The sequence below is a fragment of the Gossypium hirsutum genome, chromosome D05 (assembly GCF_007990345.1).
Source record: "Gossypium hirsutum isolate 1008001.06 chromosome D05, Gossypium_hirsutum_v2.1, whole genome shotgun sequence".
Lineage (NCBI taxonomy): Eukaryota > Viridiplantae > Streptophyta > Magnoliopsida > Malvales > Malvaceae > Gossypium > Gossypium hirsutum.
Genome location: NC_053441.1, coordinates 24,666,572 through 24,685,653, shown reverse-complemented (window position 1 = coordinate 24,685,653; position 19,082 = coordinate 24,666,572). Strand labels below are relative to the sequence as shown.

The 19,082-nt window shown below is 33.6% G+C and overlaps 2 protein-coding genes across 3 annotated transcripts; both read right to left on the bottom strand.

Annotated features, from left to right (window-relative positions):
- Positions 1-5,823: 5,823 nt before the first annotated feature.
- Positions 5,824-6,625, bottom strand: LOC107914779 (oleosin H2). The gene has a single exon (XM_016843807.2). It carries the CDS (start codon positions 6,546-6,548, stop codon positions 5,997-5,999), a length of 552 nt encoding a protein of 183 aa, XP_016699296.1. The 5' UTR covers positions 6,549-6,625; the 3' UTR covers positions 5,824-5,996.
- Positions 6,626-16,534: 9,909 nt separating this feature from the next.
- Positions 16,535-18,807, bottom strand: LOC107914803 (protein LATERAL ORGAN BOUNDARIES). 2 transcript variants are annotated; one of them, XM_016843827.2, is made up of 2 exons: positions 18,505-18,807; positions 16,535-17,526 (listed from the first exon to the last, which is right to left on the bottom strand). In XM_016843827.2, exon 2 carries the CDS (start codon positions 17,516-17,518, stop codon positions 16,961-16,963), a length of 558 nt encoding a protein of 185 aa, XP_016699316.1. In that variant the 5' UTR covers positions 17,519-17,526; positions 18,505-18,807; the 3' UTR covers positions 16,535-16,960. The 2 variants fall into 2 exon arrangements, with proteins under 2 accessions (XP_016699316.1, XP_016699315.1); XM_016843826.2 differs by having other exon boundaries at positions 16,535-17,523; positions 18,505-18,803.
- Positions 18,808-19,082: the final 275 nt, after the last annotated feature.

Below are 19,082 nucleotides of genomic sequence, written 5' to 3'. Positions count from 1 at the left end.
GTGTTAAGATTCATGATATGGCAATAGTGTAGTAGGGAGATGTTTGACAATGATTAGCCTTTGGTATGGCTAGTCATGATTATAATTTTGTGATATGTATGATGAATTACTAGTTAGATCAATGAGAAATCACGAAATGGGCATAGTTGCTTCAGTAACAGATGCTGGCAGCAGCAGTGACGTGGGATTGAAAAATTACAAAAATTAGTAGGAATGGAATTAAATAGTGAATAAATTATGTAATAAAAGATCGATGAGTCTATTTTCATATAGAAGTAACGAAACGATCATATGGACACTATGTTAAGAGATATTCAGGTTCTCGTGAGACAGGGCCAGAACGGTTTCTGGGTTCCCTGTTCCGACTTTGGAAATTTATTATAAATTAACCAGAGATAATTAGGAGTCATGCCATATATGTATAGATTCCTCTCTGAGTCTAGTTTCTATAGAAACAAATGGCATCAGTATTGAAGCTCTGTGCAGGGAGTTATCCAAATCGTAATGCTTGAAGGTCAGTGTAGTCGCACCCTGTAATAGGGGAGAATTTAACTAATAAACTGTACTAATTGGCCCGACTAAAAATTCTACAAAAATTCTACCATATAGGTATATGAGTATAGTTCCAGGGAAAATTTACGAAACTGGATTTCGAGTTTCAGAACTCAAGATATGATTTTAAAGCGACTAGTACGCAGATTGGCAGCTTGTCTGGGAAATGTCAAATAAGTGGTTTGAAGTCTGTTAACACCTCGTGTTCGACTTCGGCGACGGTCTCGGGTTCGGGGTGTTACAGTAAGGGTAAACATGTTCTCAAAACTAATTGAAGAAGGTTCTTCTCAATGCTTCTTACAACAACAAGAAAAAATGTATACCAGTAAGCGTTTGATAGTCCTTGATAGTAGTTAGAGATAACACTGTACAATCACGACATCTCTCTACAAACCATGAATAAAGAGGCAAGAGAAAGCCCCATTCCAACGAATACAACGAGAAATAAAAGCCTTTCCCATTGATCGTACCTTAGCTCATTCTATGATCTTGATGTAATTAAGAAATAATATTTATATTGAGGAGATTTGAAACACAACAATAGCAGCATGATTTGTAACAACCCGATTTTAGGCCTAGTTGGAACAGTGGTTTCGGGACCACGAATTCGACGAGGAAAAAAATATTTTTATTATTATATTTTTATGGTCTAAAATTTCATAGAATAATTTTGTAAAAATTTCGTTCAAAAATTTTGACGTTTGGGCACTCAATTTAGCCAAAAGGACTATATTGTAAAAAGTGAAAAAGTTGAGTTCTACATGTTAGAAGTGTCCAATTGTTATGAAATTTTAAATTGGAGGTCCTTAAATGGAATTAGACCATTGGTTAACTTGCTGGACAAAAATGGACAAGAGATAAGTGAAATAGGATATTTTTAAGTTAGGGGCATTTTGGTCATTTAGTAATTAAAAGAATTAAAAAGGCCAAAATAGCCAAAAATTTGTCTATCTTCTCCATGATGAACGAAAATAGCAAGGGGAAAACCATGGTTAGGGTTTTCAAGCTTCCAAGATCCATAGTAAGCGATTCCAAGCCCCGTTTTTAATGTTCTTTACATTTTTGAATTCCTGGTAGCTTAATTTAGCTTATTATAGCAATAATTTAACCTAGGGTTTATATTTGAAAAAATGCTCATAGGTGAAATGTGTTTATTTTGATGTTTTATGGTAGAATATGAAGCTTGAAATTGTGTTAAATAATTTTTGCTAAGCAATTTTCAGTGAAAACAAGTGAAACGGCATAATCGGTAAAAAAATATTATTGTTTATAAGTGCATGTTAGAGCAAGAATTTGATGTTTCTATAGAAGGGAAAAATTTTCAGCATGTTATAAAACATAAGAAAAAGGAATAAAGTTTAATTTCCGAGCCTAGGGGCAAAATCATAATTTTGTGAAACTTTAGGGGCACAAATGTAATTTTACAAAAATGTGATTTTGGATTGGATTGAATAATGTGGATGTTATATAAGCTAAATATGTTATTATAAATCGATAAAGAAGAGAATTGACATTGATTGGTAAAAAAAAGTGAGAAAAAGTGAAAATTCCCGGTTGAACATTTGGAATGAAAGAGATACGAGTGAAGTTGCTAGGTCACGTGTGTAGTACTATGTGCAGGTTACTACGTGTACCGAAATGATAGGTCGTATGTGTAGTACTATGTGCAGGCTACTATGCGTACCAGATAGCTTCGATCACGTGTGTAGTACTATGTGCGAGCTACTACGTGTATTGGATGAAAATGGTCACATGTGTAGTACTATGTGCAGGCTACTATGTGAACCGGGTATCATTTATTATAAGGTGGTTGCTATGTGTTGATTCCACCGTGTATCTGTTATTATTCCGAAGTGTTCATCGGGAAATTGACTAAGTGTAATTGAGTGATGAATATATGTGGAATTGAATTGAAGATTGACTTGAAATTGGAAATGAGAAATTGGATTGCTTTGAATATAGTGATAAATTGAATGAATTGTATGTGAATTGAAATGAACTATTGGAATGAGATGTGAAAAATTCAATGGAATTGAGATAGTGAAAAAGTGAAATTATGAAAGAATACATTTTACAACAAAACAGTTTAGATAGCAACAGTTGTGTGACTTTGAAAAATCACCAAAAATGGTAAAAATTGAATTATAGAGTGAATAAGATATGAAATAAAAACTTAATGAGTCTATTTTTACATAAAAGAAACAGAGCAAGCAAAAGAGTTATATATTTTCAGATATTTTAATTTTAGTGAGGTAGGATCAGATTGATTTCAGAATCCCCTATTCTAACTTTGGAAAATAATTAAAAATTGTATAAAAATAATTATGAGTTATAATTTATATTCTTAGAATTCTTTATGAGTCTATTTTCAAAGGAAACAAACAGAAATATCATCTGAATTTTGTACAATGAGATAATTCATTTTTAGTGAAGAGAGGTCAGAGATGTTGAGTAGTGAAATAGGGGTGAATTTAAAGAATAAAATGTACTAATTGGCCTAGTAAAAAATTCTGAAAATTTTATGGTAAGAAGATATGTAAGTCTAGTTTTAGGGAAAATTAACGAATCTTAATTTGGAGCTTTTTAGCTCTGGATAAAAATGATTTAGTGACTCTGACTCAAATAGACAACTTTGAATTTAAATATAAGTGAATCGTGAAATTATGTATAATGCTATTTGAGCATGTTATATACATAAAGGATGTGAGATGGAGAGGAGGAGGAGGACAATAAAATATATGAATGAATTGTGTATAATTGGTTATATGCCTAATTATAATCGATAAACGTTGAAATAGGAGTGATGTTTATATTGGTGCATTATTGGTCATAGTACGCTCATGAGAGAAAATAAAGTTTCATAGCATATGTGTGTGGTATATTTGGCATGAAGTGATGTCATGAGTGACTCATGAATTAACTCATATTGGTAAGTTGATGCATAATTATAGTATTCAAATATATACATATTTGTAATATTTTGCTATGTGATTCGGAAAAAGGGTAATAAATAGCATAATAAAAATTCGGCCATGGTGCTAGTTTATGTTAAAGGAGTATTTTATGGCATATCTTAAGTAATGGAATGTTATAAAATTTGAGGTTAATTTGCTAGTCAAATAAATGACAAATGAATTAATTGCGTATTCGTAATTTTGACATATGCTTGGTATATGAAACATAATAATATATGCTTGAATAAACTTTAAGTATTCGAATGACATGTATTTGATGGTGATAAGAATCAAATATTGAATTCATGAAGCACAAGTGATATATTATTGTTGTGTGATAGCTTGGTTCGAGAAATTGATTAGGTAAATGGTAAGTGGAAGCATTTATGGATTTAGAAGAAAATTTGGAATGAACATGAAATTTAGCTCAATTAAATGATTTCATCAATTAAACATTTTGTATACCAGAATGTGTTAGTGAATTACATATTAGTAAATTAACATTCGATGTTCGGTAAGTGATATATGAAATTAACATGAAAAGATTTATGATTGTTATTAATATTGATTCTGACATAAAGTGGATTCTTCAATATTGGATTGATTTAACGAATATATTAAGCATATGAATGGGTATGTATTGGGCCTCGTATACCCTAATTAGCGACTCGAAGATAATAATTTGAAAGTTTTTAATTTGGATGAAATTTTATAACTCGGTTTAATATGTCTATAAGTGTATTTATTCTGGTAATGCCTCGTACCCTATTCCAGCGTTGAATACGGGTAAAATGTGTTACAATGTAACATCACCAGATTCGACCCTAATGTTTAGGCTGAATTTAGGGTGTTACATTGTTGTCATCTATTCACTTGAAATCTCAAAGAATTGTTGTCCATTTTCGAAGGCAATACAACAAAATCAAAAAGACGAGATAAGAAGAAAAAAATTGTTGGGTGAAAAACAAAGAAAGAAGATTGAAGAAAATGAGAAGTGACACTCTAAGAGAGCCCTATTTATAAATATTTAGATGAGAAATTGAAACAACACTCCAAGAGAAATTTTTTTTTTAATTCCAATGAAAAGCAAGCATGTTTTTGGAACTAATTAATACAAAGACACAATGACAGAGACAATAATCATGACATTTTAAAATCACTTTAGGCCTCACCATAACCCCTAAAAGCCTTAGCCAAGATTCAAGTAAACCCAAATCCCTTTATCTTGCCTTTCGTCCATGGGGACAATTGTCATGCCCTAACAATAGAAGAACTTGGTGAAGCTCACTTTGTGGCCTTGCTAGGAGGATAACATTAATATCATCTCACTAGAGCACCACGTCAATAAAATGGGCCTGCATATTACCAAAAAGATATATAGAGAAAAGCTCTAGCATCTCTTAATTCATCACCTCCCTAGATTTAATGACATACGTCTAAACAACTCACTCAATCTCCTCATGTCGATTCCAATAGTGTCTAGTTCATATTCGCTGCTCTAACTTTTGCAGCTATAAAGTGAAGTTTGTAGTATCAAGTGAAGGTAGCTATGAAGTGAATTGCTCGACGGATAAGACCCACATCGAGCCCATCTTTCCTCCATAATTACGTCATTTTAACACCGAAACAAGAAGAGGAGAGAACAAGTTGAACTCTACAACCTACACCTTACTCAAATACCACTTCTAACTCAAACTATCATCCTTAGTGTCTTCTGCGGTGAACCACCGTCTACCATCTACGATCATTGTTCACCCTAACCCTCTCTATAACTTAACTGTTATAGCAAAAACAAAGTGACTAGAGGGTTAAAGAATCGTATTACAATGTTGATAAAAAGCTTATGTGCTCTCTTCTTGCACCCGATATTTATAGTTGAGTTTTACATCCATTCGTTTTGTTATAGTACTTGCCTTCATAAGAATCCTTTGTAAGTTCTTTGTTAAAAATGAACGCCCTCGGAAACAAGTAATTGTAATTATCTCATTATAATTTTCTACCATATTTACGATTTTCTAAAATCTATCTCAAGACAGAGAAGTTGTGACTACAATTTCATATCTAAAACTGTATCTAATAACTAATAAAAAGTTTCTTAGTTAACTCACTGGCCATTTTTTAGATAAATAATAATATTTAAATAATATAACAGCAATATGAGATTAAATAAATCACTAAACTACCTAAGACGTTTTTAGCAGCGATTAATGTTGAGAAGGCAGTCAAAAAACTTGTCGGAGATTGAGCTTAAAATGGAAGACAAATAGCAAGAGACGCAGCTTTTGTAGTGCAACTACTTTGAATTATAACCCAGAAATTGAAAACGAAAAGCAAATGACCAGGAATTTATTTGAATACAGAGAGCTGCTTACAAGTTACAATATACAACCACATAGAGCAGCACAAGGACATAAGCATAGAAGCAGAACAGAGCAACAAAATTGATAGATTACTTTCTAGCATATCAGCCGACTGCTACAACAGGAAACTTCAACCCACAGTCTTGTTTCCACCTTCTTGTGTCCTACTCTTGCCACCTTCTTGTGTCTTACTCTTGCCACCTTCTTGTGTCGTACTCTTGCCACCTTCCTGTTCTCTGCCTCCCTCAGAGATCCTTCCTCCTCCTTGGCTCCTATTCTGGATCTTCTGCTCCATACTCACTGCCGTGTCCGGCAAGGGCCACTTCACTGGGTCTAGCCCCTGAGACATAGAGCTCCTGCTTCCACGAATATAATTAGCAATCCACGACAGCGATGACAGTCCAGTGATCCCAAATGCTCCGGAGGTCAAGAATCCGGCTATGGAACCCGCAATGAGAAGAGCAGCAGGTACCAAAACAGGGCTGAAAATCAGGAAAAGTGGGGCGGCAATAGCAAGACCTATGAGGGATCCAATAAGGCTCAAACCAGCAAGCAAGAGAAGGGTGCCACCAACAGGAAGGAGGGTGGCAACCGTAAGAACTTTTGATGTTGAGGGTCCATTTTCATGGAAGAAATTCTTCATGTCATCAGTTTGGCGCAATTGCTGGCGATGCTCAGCCATGGCTGCAGAGGTTTTTTTTTTTTTTTAAATTTTTTTTCTTGTCCTTCACTAAAATGAAAATAGAATAAAAAAGGAAAGGTGAGGGAATGAGCGGATGAGCAGTGGATTTAAGGAAACAAAGGGGGTTGACGCGTGGAGTTTGACGACAGTTGTTTGATAGATAGTGTAAAGTGGTCTGCATGAAAATATGTGTTCCTAAGTATCTTCTGCCGCTTTGTCGTTTCTTATAAATAGGAATAATATTTTATGATGAAGTGGTACTGCTCGACTCTTTGTTGAAATACATAGATCATTAATGCATGAATATAAAATTTTCAATCTCTTGTCTTGTACAATGTGCAACACCTCTATCTGTAAAATGAATCAACTCACTGGTGGTAGGTTAAATGATCCGCAGATTTCTTAATTATATATTTTTAATTTTTTTAAATATTAATTAAAGATATTTGTATATTTTTATTTTTTAAATATTAATTAAGTATACTTGTTAGTCTTTTAATCTTTTCGCTTGATTAGCTCAAATGATGTTACGCTTACGAGAGTTTCCGGTAGAGAACCTCCTTTTCGGCAACTCTGAAAAGTCATGTGATCAAAATTTTGGGTGGGCTTGGGATTCTGTTCCATATGTGGTTTATTAATTTGGACTATCAATAGAAGGTTTCTTACCCACAACCAGCCCATTGCAATTGCAACGTCATTACTGCTCAAACTTAGGATTTAGACTAACTATTTGAATTGAAATAATAAAGTGTTAATTATTTAAATCATTAACGAGGATAAAATTATTATAAATTAAATCTTAAATTTAAATATAATATGGAAATCAAAATCATATTTTGACTGAGAATAGCATCACTTTCTAGCACAATGTATTGAATGATGTATGTTACTGCAAACTATTGTTGCAACAATACAACCACAACTTTGACTTTGTAAATTTTTTTTAGAATAGTCCTTGTTTTAGCAGTAGCACAATTTAGTGGGTTTCTACTTTTCATCCTTGAAAAGATGGTGATCGAAAAAATTGAGGGATTTCAAACATAGTCTATCTTATCCTAGTTTCTAAGAGATTGGTGTATCGCCTACATTTTAAGCGAAGAAGAAAGTTTGTATGAGGAAGCATCTGTTTGATACACTTAGAGGGAGAACTATTCAATTCAAATTAAAGTAACATTTTTTGAGTGCATTATTTTGAGCTTCTCGTTATCCTTTTGAGAGTTGTGTCACAACTTTTAGTAGGAAAAATTGAGTGTTGGGGAGAGAACTTATACCAAGTATATGAGGATAAAACTGCAACAATCCTTGGATTAGTTGGGCTTAAATTAAAGCTTGTATTGCGATTCAATCGTGAAGATTCATATCTATATTTTTTTGTTACTTTATTCATCCTTATTCTTTCATTCTTTGTTGCAACGACATGCACAACAATCCAAAAATTAGACATTGTTCATTTGGTATTAGACCCTACCACCTAAATTATCTAGTGTGTTATGTTTGGTTATTGAAAAATGGACTCCATGAAAGATGGAAGCTCAACCTCATGATCACTCATATTAGATGACTCTACCAATGCCTATAAAAAGGCTCAAATGAAACTGTTATCAAGTCCATTGATGAAAAGGCTTGGAAGGCTATCTTGACTGGTTGGGAGCCTCCTTACAGTATAAATACAAATGAGACTTGAGTGGTAAAGCTAGAGCAACATGGACTACAGATGAGGACAAGGCTACAAATGATAACTCAAAAACTCTAAATGCCATTTTCAATAATGTTGATCCTCAAGCATTTAGATGTATTTCTAAGTTCGTATCTGTCGAAGAAGATTTATGATTCTCGAGATGAATAATGAGGGAATTCCTAGAGTGAAAATTTTAAAATTATAGATGCTTAAGATTAAGTTTGGAATTCTTTGGATATAGAAAAATGAAATATTAGTTGAACTATATGCTAAATTATGTGATATCACTAAATAGGTTTTTGCTCTTTGTGAGGGATATTCTAAGGAGAAAAATGTTTAAAAATTGTTGAGATCTTAAGGGATTTGAAATCAAAGGCACAATAACAAAAGAGGAAAAAAATGTTAACACAATGAGAATGGATAGCTAATTGGTCCCTCACAAGCTTTTGAAATGAACCTAGAAGAAACCAAAAAGAAAAAAAGTCAAGGTTGAAAAGAGTGTGGCATTGAATACCAAAATAGTTTTTGCAATAAACACTTCAACAACTATCTCGGTAGAAGATTTAGAAGAATTGTTAGTTTTCCTTACAAAAAAATTCAACAAAGCTTTTAAGAACTTTACCAAAAAGGACATGAGTGACAATAGTGGCCATTTTACAAGTAGAAATAAGGGAAAGTGTAACACCCTATACCCGACCCGATTGTCAAGTCTGAGCTACGAGATACTACATTTGTTGTTGGAGCAACGATGATCTTAATAGAAATTCAATTCAATAGTTTATATATACTATTATGTTCAATACATAGTTACAACATGTTATATAATCATATCCGAGATTTAAACAAGATTACAAAAGCTCTTTCGATAACTTGAGACTGATTGAGGACTAAAATAAAAAAATTTTAAAATTATCGAGTAGGCGTTATGAGACTTCACGACTTTTACAAAACAGTAAGTGTCGTCATGACAGAAGTCTCTACGCACAGAGATTGAGCCTAAACAAAAGAAAGGAACCCAATACCATAAGTGTGAAGCTTATGGCCACATTTAAGCAGAATAAATGAACACCCTTAAGAAAAAAAAAAGTCATTTAATGTAACTTAAAGTGATGAAGACAAAAAGAGTGATAATGCAAAGCATATAACCAATTACATTGCTTTACTTAGAATGACTACAAGTACAATTACCAATATTGCAATATGCAAATAAATAGACTCAAACATTAACTATGATAGTGATGATGATAGGGTTGAAATCCAGATAAAAGAAACTTATAGAGACATAATGGATAATGGGATCTTATTTGTAAAGTTAATGAGAATTTATAAGAGGAAGTACTTCGTTTAAAAGGGAGAATTAGAGACTGGTTAAATTAGTAGAAGAGAAATATGTTTAATTGACATATCGTAGAACCAATTTGAATAAAATTGAGAAGGAGATGGTAGCTACCTAAATCATCTTAAAGAAAATGAGATCTAGAAGTGAAAAACTTGATAAAATCCTTGTTGCATGAAGTAGCAGGACAACCATAAAAGGCTAAGAGACATAAGTGAGTCATTTAATTCAACCATTGTGTTTGTAAAAGCCAAAGGTGTAGTAAAAATTTCAAAGAAGAAGAAGAACGGACAAATTTTTGTTGTAAATCATCTTAAGAAAGGAAATAGACATGTATTTCACTATTGCTAGGTAATTGGTCATATCAAGCCAATATGTTACATGCTTCCATGTTGCAACAAAACAAAAAGCCTAGAGTTAAAGAATTTGTTTATTGTTGAAGGGCTTAAGGCTAAATTATCATTATTAATTGGTTGCCTGATCAAGGGCTATATGTTAATTTCATCAAAGAAGGTTGTGACGTGATGGAATGAGTGAACAAGTAGGTTAGAACGGGTGTTAAGACTTTCGGTAACAACTACAAAGTTGTTGACTTATTGTAGTGCAACAAAGTTTCTACACAATATCTAGAGACACAACATCAACGCATTCATCATGTGAATTACAGAAGACTTCATAAAATTGCTAGGTACGATTTAGCCTGTGGGTTTTCAAAACTTGGTGGAGTAGTGGAAAGTCCATATGATGAATGCATGATTGGAAAGAAATATCCTATGTCTAATAAGGTGTTGCAACATATCAACACAACAAATCCATTAAATTTTTTACACATAGACCTTTGTGGGACAATACAAGTAGAAAGTCTCGGTGGAAAAATGTATGTATTCGTTGGTATTGATGATCTCTTACGTTATACGTCCAGTTAAATTTTGAAGGAGAAATCTGAATCTTTTGGGGTTTTCAAACAATTGTGTATAAGACTAATGAATGAGAAAGGACATGTGATTAGCAAAGTCTTCAAAATCAAGAGTGATGATGGAAATAGGTTTGAAAAATATAGAACTTTCCACTTTCTTTGACCAAGTTGGGATTGCCCATAAGTTGTTGGATTTTTAAGAGGCTACTAAAGTGATCGTTACACCTGAGGGAAATAAGGCAGATGTTTCTATGATACAATGGCAAAAGACAAGTGAATGATGGGTTAAAATAAACTATGATGGTATGTTCAACTCTAAATTGAAGCAAGCACGGGTAAGGATGACTGGAAAAGATGCTAATGGAAGATTTTTAGGTGAAATAGGAATGAATTTGATGGGTGATTCTCCAAGATGGTAGAGGCATTGGCTAAAACATGGATAGATTTAGCTAACCAAAATAACTATGATAAGATGATCTTGGAAATTGATTCTTAGATCACCTTCAACAAAATAAGAAGGAAGTGAGGCAAAGATAAAGGCTAAGATAATTTTCTAGGAAATTAATTGATAAGCCGATGAACAATGATTGATGATTTGATTTCAACCTGATCAGATGTAATACAAATAAGGTTGTTGATTGGTTGCACTCAATACAAAGAGAAGACAAGTATTGAAGGTTGGGTGATACAATCTCTAACTTCCTTGGTATGCACTGTGAATTAGGATGGATTACCTACACCCCTTTGTAAATAGATTGAGGTATAGTCCTAGATAGTTCAAGAAATGTGTCATGCTGGTCTCAAATGTGCTATGCTAGGATATGATATGATGTGAATGAGTGGCATTGGTTGTTGTTGTTGTTTTGAAATCAATATAGGAATGATTATTCTGCTTTAGAGTTTTGAGGAGGAGAAATCCAACCTTCTGTGTAAATAATTAATTGATTATTTTTTTTGATACAATTCCTAAATTATCCTTAACTTTCTATTCTTTAAATCAGATGGTAATATGCTTAAGCATAATTAAACTCATGTCCTCTTTGATTTTACAACAATAGTGATTAATGAATTAAAACTCGATTAACAAATAACTATTGATTAATAAGAATAATAGATTATATCTTGAAATTTCAGGGTCCGGAGGGCTTGTGAAATGCAATGTTCGTTAGGAAAATGCTAAAATCAAACAAAACTGAGATATTAGAATTCACAAGTTGAAGAGAATATGCTTTGCTTCAATGATGAATTTGACTTGTATTCTCTTCAAATGGAAAATAAAGTGGAATATAGTTATGGGATGATATAGAACCAATATGATAACGTATCAAATTAAATTAAATTAAATTAAATTATAACTATAATTATAATTATACTGAATATAATATACAACACAAATGTAAATGTAAAAAAAAAATATAGAAAGAAGAAAAGAAGTGGTGCCAACTTTATGGTTGATGCGCACTGGGCAGGCCACTTTCCCCAAGTCAAAACCTGCACATATTCGATCGAAGGAGACGAGATATTAACACTTTATGCTCATATGATTAGAGAAATATTAAAATACATTCCTTAAATATTATTTATTCGCTTCCAAACAGCATTTTCCCCAAGTATAATTAATACTCAGCTAGCGCCGCTGCAACATATTCTTGCAACCTTTCATATCCAGATTATTTTTGCTTTTCTTTTATATATAATATGTTCACATAACAACACAAGAAATGGTACTCTCTGAATTCTGAACTGCAATTCGGCTGTGATCTCCCTTTTCTTCTTCGCTTGCCTAAAGAATATTTGGACGACTGAAAAACTATATATATGTTATGTATCCGACAAAAGCGCAATTCTTTGAACCCATAATCTCCCTGTATTAGTTGTAATAACACCCATGATGACTATCATCATTGGCAATCTGACAAAAGAAGCCCTTTCAGCTTTGTTATTTTTATAATATTACAAAGAATTAATCGTAAAATAATAAAGAAATCTACAAACAAAGTTAACCACATATATTTATCCTTTCTCTTTCGCAACGTATCTTTTGTATGCGCCCCGTATCTCAATGCCCTGCCATTTTTAGGTTGCTTAGATGCATGCTTAACGTAAAAGACACCTATTCTATACCTCCTTCAAATTTATTATAAAATACATTTATTGCTTTCAAGTTTCATAAAAACCCTTTAATATTTATTTACTGACTAAATTGTAAATAAAAATAAATATACTCTCTTCTTATTTTTTATTTAGTTTATTTATTATTGTACAGACTCTTAAGAACTTTAAGACGTTAAGCTTAAGTTTTACTTTACATAAATTATGTATGAATTTTCGGCCTGTATGACAATATATGAATATTATATATATATATATTTATTTTAGTCTAGGTTTAGAGATATTTTGGTTTTAAGTCTAATAATACTTTATAATTTCAGATGCAATATTTATTATTACAATTGTAGTTATACTTGTAACTTAAAGTAAAAACTAAATTATATTTATTAATCACATGATTACATAACGTAATTAATTAATAAGGTAAAGTCCTTTTATTTAAAATTTATTTAATAAATAAATTCTTAAGAGAAATTTTTTAATTAAGCAAAATATTTATTTAAAAAAATATTGGTAGGCTGTTGAGTTCATAATTCTTCTAGGTAAAAAATATTTATATTTAATGTACTAACAATTTGTAATGCTAGACACGAAAAGTGAATTAGATAATGTAATATATAATCAATAGATTTACTTTTAGAAATTTTAGATGATGAATCATCCTCTAATTCATTAAAGGAGTATAAAAATATACATTAACTCAATTAAGAAAATAAAAAAAAATGGTAGACTGATCTCGGATTGAATTTCTGGACAATCCCTATCCTTTATTTATCATTAAAAAAATAAAATAAGATAAAAACTTAAAAAAGCACGCCCATTAGATTTGGGTAATGATGCATTTGCAGCATCATATCTAATGGCGGTTGCGAACAAAAGAGTAACATGATTAATATTAGTAAGGACCATGACCCATAGTTTATTTGTTAATGGTTTTCCACATTTTTTAGGGTAGATTCAAAGTTTAACTTCACCATCACGACCCACATTTTAATTTTAATTTTTTTTGATTATTTATTTGTTAAGACAAGTGTTTAGGTATATTTCCTTTTTCCTAAGTCTAATTTACGTAAATTGCATTATGAATTTATGATGAGCATCTGAAGACACGTTAGGGTCTTTTGGAAATCGGAAGCAATCCATAAAGTAATAAATTAATACAATTAATTATGAAGGAAAGAAGAAAAAGAAATTCAGAAAGTAAATCTCTTACAAACTGCCGCCGAAAAATATGTCTTTATTCTTTGATGATTTGTTCCAAATAGATTTATTGGAAAGAATATGTGTTGTCTTTTACCTGCTGTCAAAGAATTAGTGGTGATGTCACGGTTTTGTTATTTTCCATCTATGCTTATAAAATCAAAATTAAAAGTGAAACGTTTTTTCGATGTAACCTTGATTTTACATCTGAAATGAAGTTCTTAATAGGGTAAACATACGTATCTTCTGTAGGAGCCGACAAAATACCAGTAACTGAAGTAGTGAGCTTCACTGAAACTTTGCTGAAGCTATATAAGTAGTGTACCATGCATTGGCGGAAGTATTTTTATTAGTTGAAAATATTTATGTTATATAATATTGAGATGATAACACTTATTCAATTTTAATTTTTTAAAAATTCTTCTGGTGTATCATATATGATCTCGATGGCGAATGAATGCAGTAAGTAAATAGAAAAAGCAAGAACCCACATTCCCAAATCCCAACATTTTTCACTGTCTTGGAACATCAAAAACATCCAACCTAAAAGATACAAATGATGAGTCCCTCCCCGTCCGGACACAACCATTTGTAAGAGTTTTTCTTGTGTGGATGGGGGGGGGGGGCATAGGCTGTTGGTTTAATTAAATAGGACCCGCACACCCTGTATTTATTTGTCCTTTCCCTTGCTACAATCCCCCCCCCCCTTTTTTTTTTTTAAGAAAAGAAATCCCACTGTCAATTTTAACCTGCTCTTTGCTTCTTTTTCACGTTTTGCAGTGAAAGATTGATGGGGTAAGGTTTGATGGATTCTCAATTCAGTAATGACTTTTTCATTCTTCAGGTATATGAAGGGGAAATTAAAAAACAGCAGCAGCAGCAGAAGTGGAACAGAAAGCTTTACTCCAATAAACTTAAACTTCAGAAAAGCCCTACTTGCCCTCTGATCTCAGAGTACCTTCTGAAACCTAACAGTACCATAGCTACAACTATCAAATTCATTCTTTTTATTTAATTAATAATAATGATTACTTTTTATTGATGTAAAAAATTATTAGTATAAGGTAATGGTGAAATGAGGCCAAATGATAACGGACTAAAATAGTGGGCAGTACTGGGATGAACGGGGAGGCGATGAAATGGAGGACAAAAGACGTGACTCTCACTGCAACTGGCAGACCCAGAGGCCATGAATGATAGAGACGGGATAGAGGAGAGGAGAGGACAGTCTTAACTTTTTCTTTATTAGTATAGTATCTTATCATGTACTTATGTCTCTGTAGAAATACAGATACATATAGCTATGTGTGTTTTTGAAAGTTTGATGGAATAGGAGGAGAGATATATTGAGCATTCAGCTGTGGGCAGGTAGATTTAGATCAATAGTATCCGCTGACAAAAAGTGGGAGTACCAGAAGATGGTCGTCGTTCTTACTGATGAAAGCTTTCCACAACGACACATGAATGCAAGCGTGTGGCTGGCTGGCAATGAAATGAAATGAATTAGACAGTCGAAGAAATTAAGGAAATTCCAAAGTCAAGGATATCAAAATTTAAAACAACCCCCCCTTCCCTTCAAACCCTAAATTAATAATTATTGTCTTCAAAAATCTTTGCTGACATTGGTTTAATTTTGTGAAAACGACAGCTTAGTTAATTTGGAGGAAAAACAAAAGTGAGTGAGACCCCATTTTCCTTTTTAAGGACATAACTCAGTTTAATTTGTTTGATAACGACATATGATGCTTCAACTGCCTCTTCTGACCTTTCACAAAAAAAACTATAAGTGTAGGTTGATGTGTTGTAATGTAAAAACCCTAAGCTTCCTAAGTTTCTGGCTTTCTTCCCTGTGGCTTCCATTCATATTATTAGCTAGGCTATACCTATCATATATTAAACAAACAAAAAAATATATCACAACGTTAAAAAAGTATATATAAACCAATAGAAAAATAAACAGGAAGGGTGCAAAATTATGAGAGAGAGAGAGTGTCGAGACTTTTTGTGAATGGGGTTCTACTGTTGTAGTGTAGGTTAATGTGATGTGGGGGGATCCTAATTGCTAATAGTGAAATGGCTGGGGAAGAAAAAGCTGAAACAAACCTTCCATGCAACAAGGAGTAAACCAATGGTTTTACATATCGGATCCAATGACGACAGTAACTGTAACTCACTGTTTGAAATACCTGTTACCATGGAAATGGGAGGTGGAGCAAGCTAGCCCTAGCCAGCTGGGTCTCACCACCTACGAAGCTACTGCTCAAACTCACACCCTCCCTTTTCCTTCTTTTTTATTTTTCTGCACAACCTACTTAAAGTTCAATGAGGTTTGAATAAGATTAATCAAAAAGCAGAAAAAAAAGTAGTGACACCGACTGTTCAATTTTGTTTAAATTTGTTTCATACGTATAGGGGTTTTAAATTAGTAAAACACTAATATAATAATATTAGTAGAACATGCTATTGCTGGAAGGTCAGCCGGCGGATCATATATATATTTAAGAATTTAACTTGCTGCATATTATATTATATTATATAAATATACACAAATAGTGATTAATTATTCAGGAGCAACTTGGGGTTGAATTTTGGGCATTTGAAATCCGTGGCTATGAATAAAATTAAACCGGGTGGTCCTCAAGAACAAAGTAGAAAGGTAAGAATAAATAGCGTAAAGGAGGACTAGGGCATAGACTACTTAGGCTTGGAGAATCCTTTTTAAAGTTCGACCTTAACACTGCAACTATTTCATCTCACTTATTCTTTAAAGCATAAAACAAATGACAGAAGGGAAGAGCAACTCCACATGCACCCACGCCCGGAGCTGCTGCTGCACTAATGACGCAACAAAAGGTTTAGTTGCCATAATAGATATGGCTCTATTACCCCTTATTTTAGGTCCAAATCCCCACAACATATATAGTACAATGCCGATGACACATTTTAAGCCCCTGGTATTAGCAGGACAACCATAAGAGTTTTACTGCACCCACCAAATTTTGATAGTAAGGCAAACAATATTACTACAAGTACTTAAGTGACAATATCTCTAGCTCGAGAACGCACAGGCTAGCCATAAACCAGACAAAAGTAACACCCATCCCAACAAGATCATATGCCCCATATAGGGAAACCCTAAACGGAGAATATTATCTGAAATTGAAGTTGGTTCACATACCGCCTTCTCCACCTCCATCGTTCATATCACCTGAAGAGGCATCATTCCAAGGGAAAGAATAAGGAAGAGCACCAGGGAGTTGATAGAATCCTCCTCCTTCATTACCAACCCTTCTATTAAACTCAGCTAGCCTGTTACGGGGAGTTAGAGGAGGTTGAACCGTACTCGCCCCCGTCACTTGAGGCAAGCCTGTGGGAATGTCGTTGCAGGCATAGCGGATCAAATCAGCATTAGCTGCATCCAGTTCTTTCTGGAGCCTTTGAACTTGTCTCTGCAGGAAAGTGATGGCACCAACGCACCCATAGACTGGATCTCTTACTCTTGCCTCAGCTTCATAGGCAAGGGAATTCACTGCATCCTCTCTTTGGTGAGGAAGGAGCTCGTTCAGGAGCTTAGTCACATTGCTTGCTCCAAAGATCTTGTGAACATTCACAAATTTTTGGGGTTCCTCCGGTGGGAAGTAAGGTGCAAAGATGCAACCTGGCATGCATTTCCTCCTCAACAGTTTGCAAGCAGCACAGGGTGAATTGTAAGAGCTGGAGGAAGCCATCTTCACTGCTATGCACACAATCGCAACAACCATTTGTTATCAGCTCCAAGTTTTGAGCATAAGCAGAGATATTTTACTTCTATAATGATGGGATTTTAAATTTGTTTTCGAAAACTATATTCCCATTTAACCTCTTCTGCATATTTTTCAGTTTTTCCTTCCCTTTTCATTTCGTAATTAACTTGGGTAGGGGTTCACTCTTGAAGAATCTATGATTTATATTTACTAGGGTTTTCCTGAACGTATCTTCTATATGATCAGTATCTAGCAATCTAAGCAGCTGCTTTACCAAAGGAAATAAGTCCAAAAGTTTCGAAGTTATAGAGAAAAAAAAATTTGATGGCCACCTTTCTGACACTCTCAGAGACAAACAACATGGAGAACTTTTGGAACATACATCCTTGCATAGACAATTAAACACAACCTCTTAAATCTGGGCACTGATTTATTTTATGCATATATAGCTGCCTTCTTTTTTCTTAATTTCTTTCTTTCTTTCTTTTCCTTCTTTAGTTACTAATATCTTGTACGTTTAGAGAGAAAGAAAAGAAGTTCAATTCTTGAACTGGACCTTCATGATTCACACAAGGATTTGTGCCTGCCACACCATCAATTTTGGTTCCGAAGTTTGTCTCTTTTTTATATATATAAAATAATTTATTCCTTAATTAACTTGCGGTGCAAATTTAGTTGTATGAGCAGCTGTAAAGTCATAGGATCCTTTCTGCAATCGAATGAAGATGGGATCTGATCTGAGAAGTGCAAAATCACCAAGACAAGTTTATCTTTTCATAGGTATATTTAAGGTATTCGAACATAAGAAAGCCCTAAACTAGAGCCTTTAACTTAGCTTAGCTTAGCTTGCCAACAAAGAAAAAAAAAGAAAAGATATGTTAATGGCAAAGAAAAGAAGAAAGCAGCTACACATATATAATATCCTGTTTTGGATCTGTGTTTATTGATGAGAAGAATAAAAAGGGAAGTACCTTTTCCCCTTATAGGAATGAGCTAGCTGTGTTTGAGGAGGAAGTTGTTTGCTCCTACCAAGATAAGGCAGCCTTGGGCAGTGAAGTGATGATAAACCTAACCTCACAGATTTATCGCTACAAAGAGGAAAACCCTAATTGGAGAAGGAGAAAGGGAACTGCAAAGTTGAGTGAGAAAAAGGGTAATGGAGAGGAGAGGAGAGGAGAGGAGAGAAGAGAAGGCAAAGAGCATTTAGTGGATGGGGATGGAAAGGAGGCAAAAGACAAAGGTAATAAAATGGGAGGTACACTAAAAGAATGACTATGACCTTGCATCTAATAATAATATGAGGGATGTGGGGATGTCTCCCATTTCTCATTCCGCATCATCTCTCTCTCTTTCTCCTTCTCATGCATTCCGACTTACCATATATTCCCTAATCCAAAGAAAACAATAGTTAAAGCAAACTAATGGAGAATTATACGTATTAATAATTGGGAGGCCAAAGGAAAAGGAAAAGCAAAGACAAAAAAGAGATGATTGCTTGCTAGATGCAAATTTGGCAATAAATATGAAGTTGAGAATGCATAATGCATTG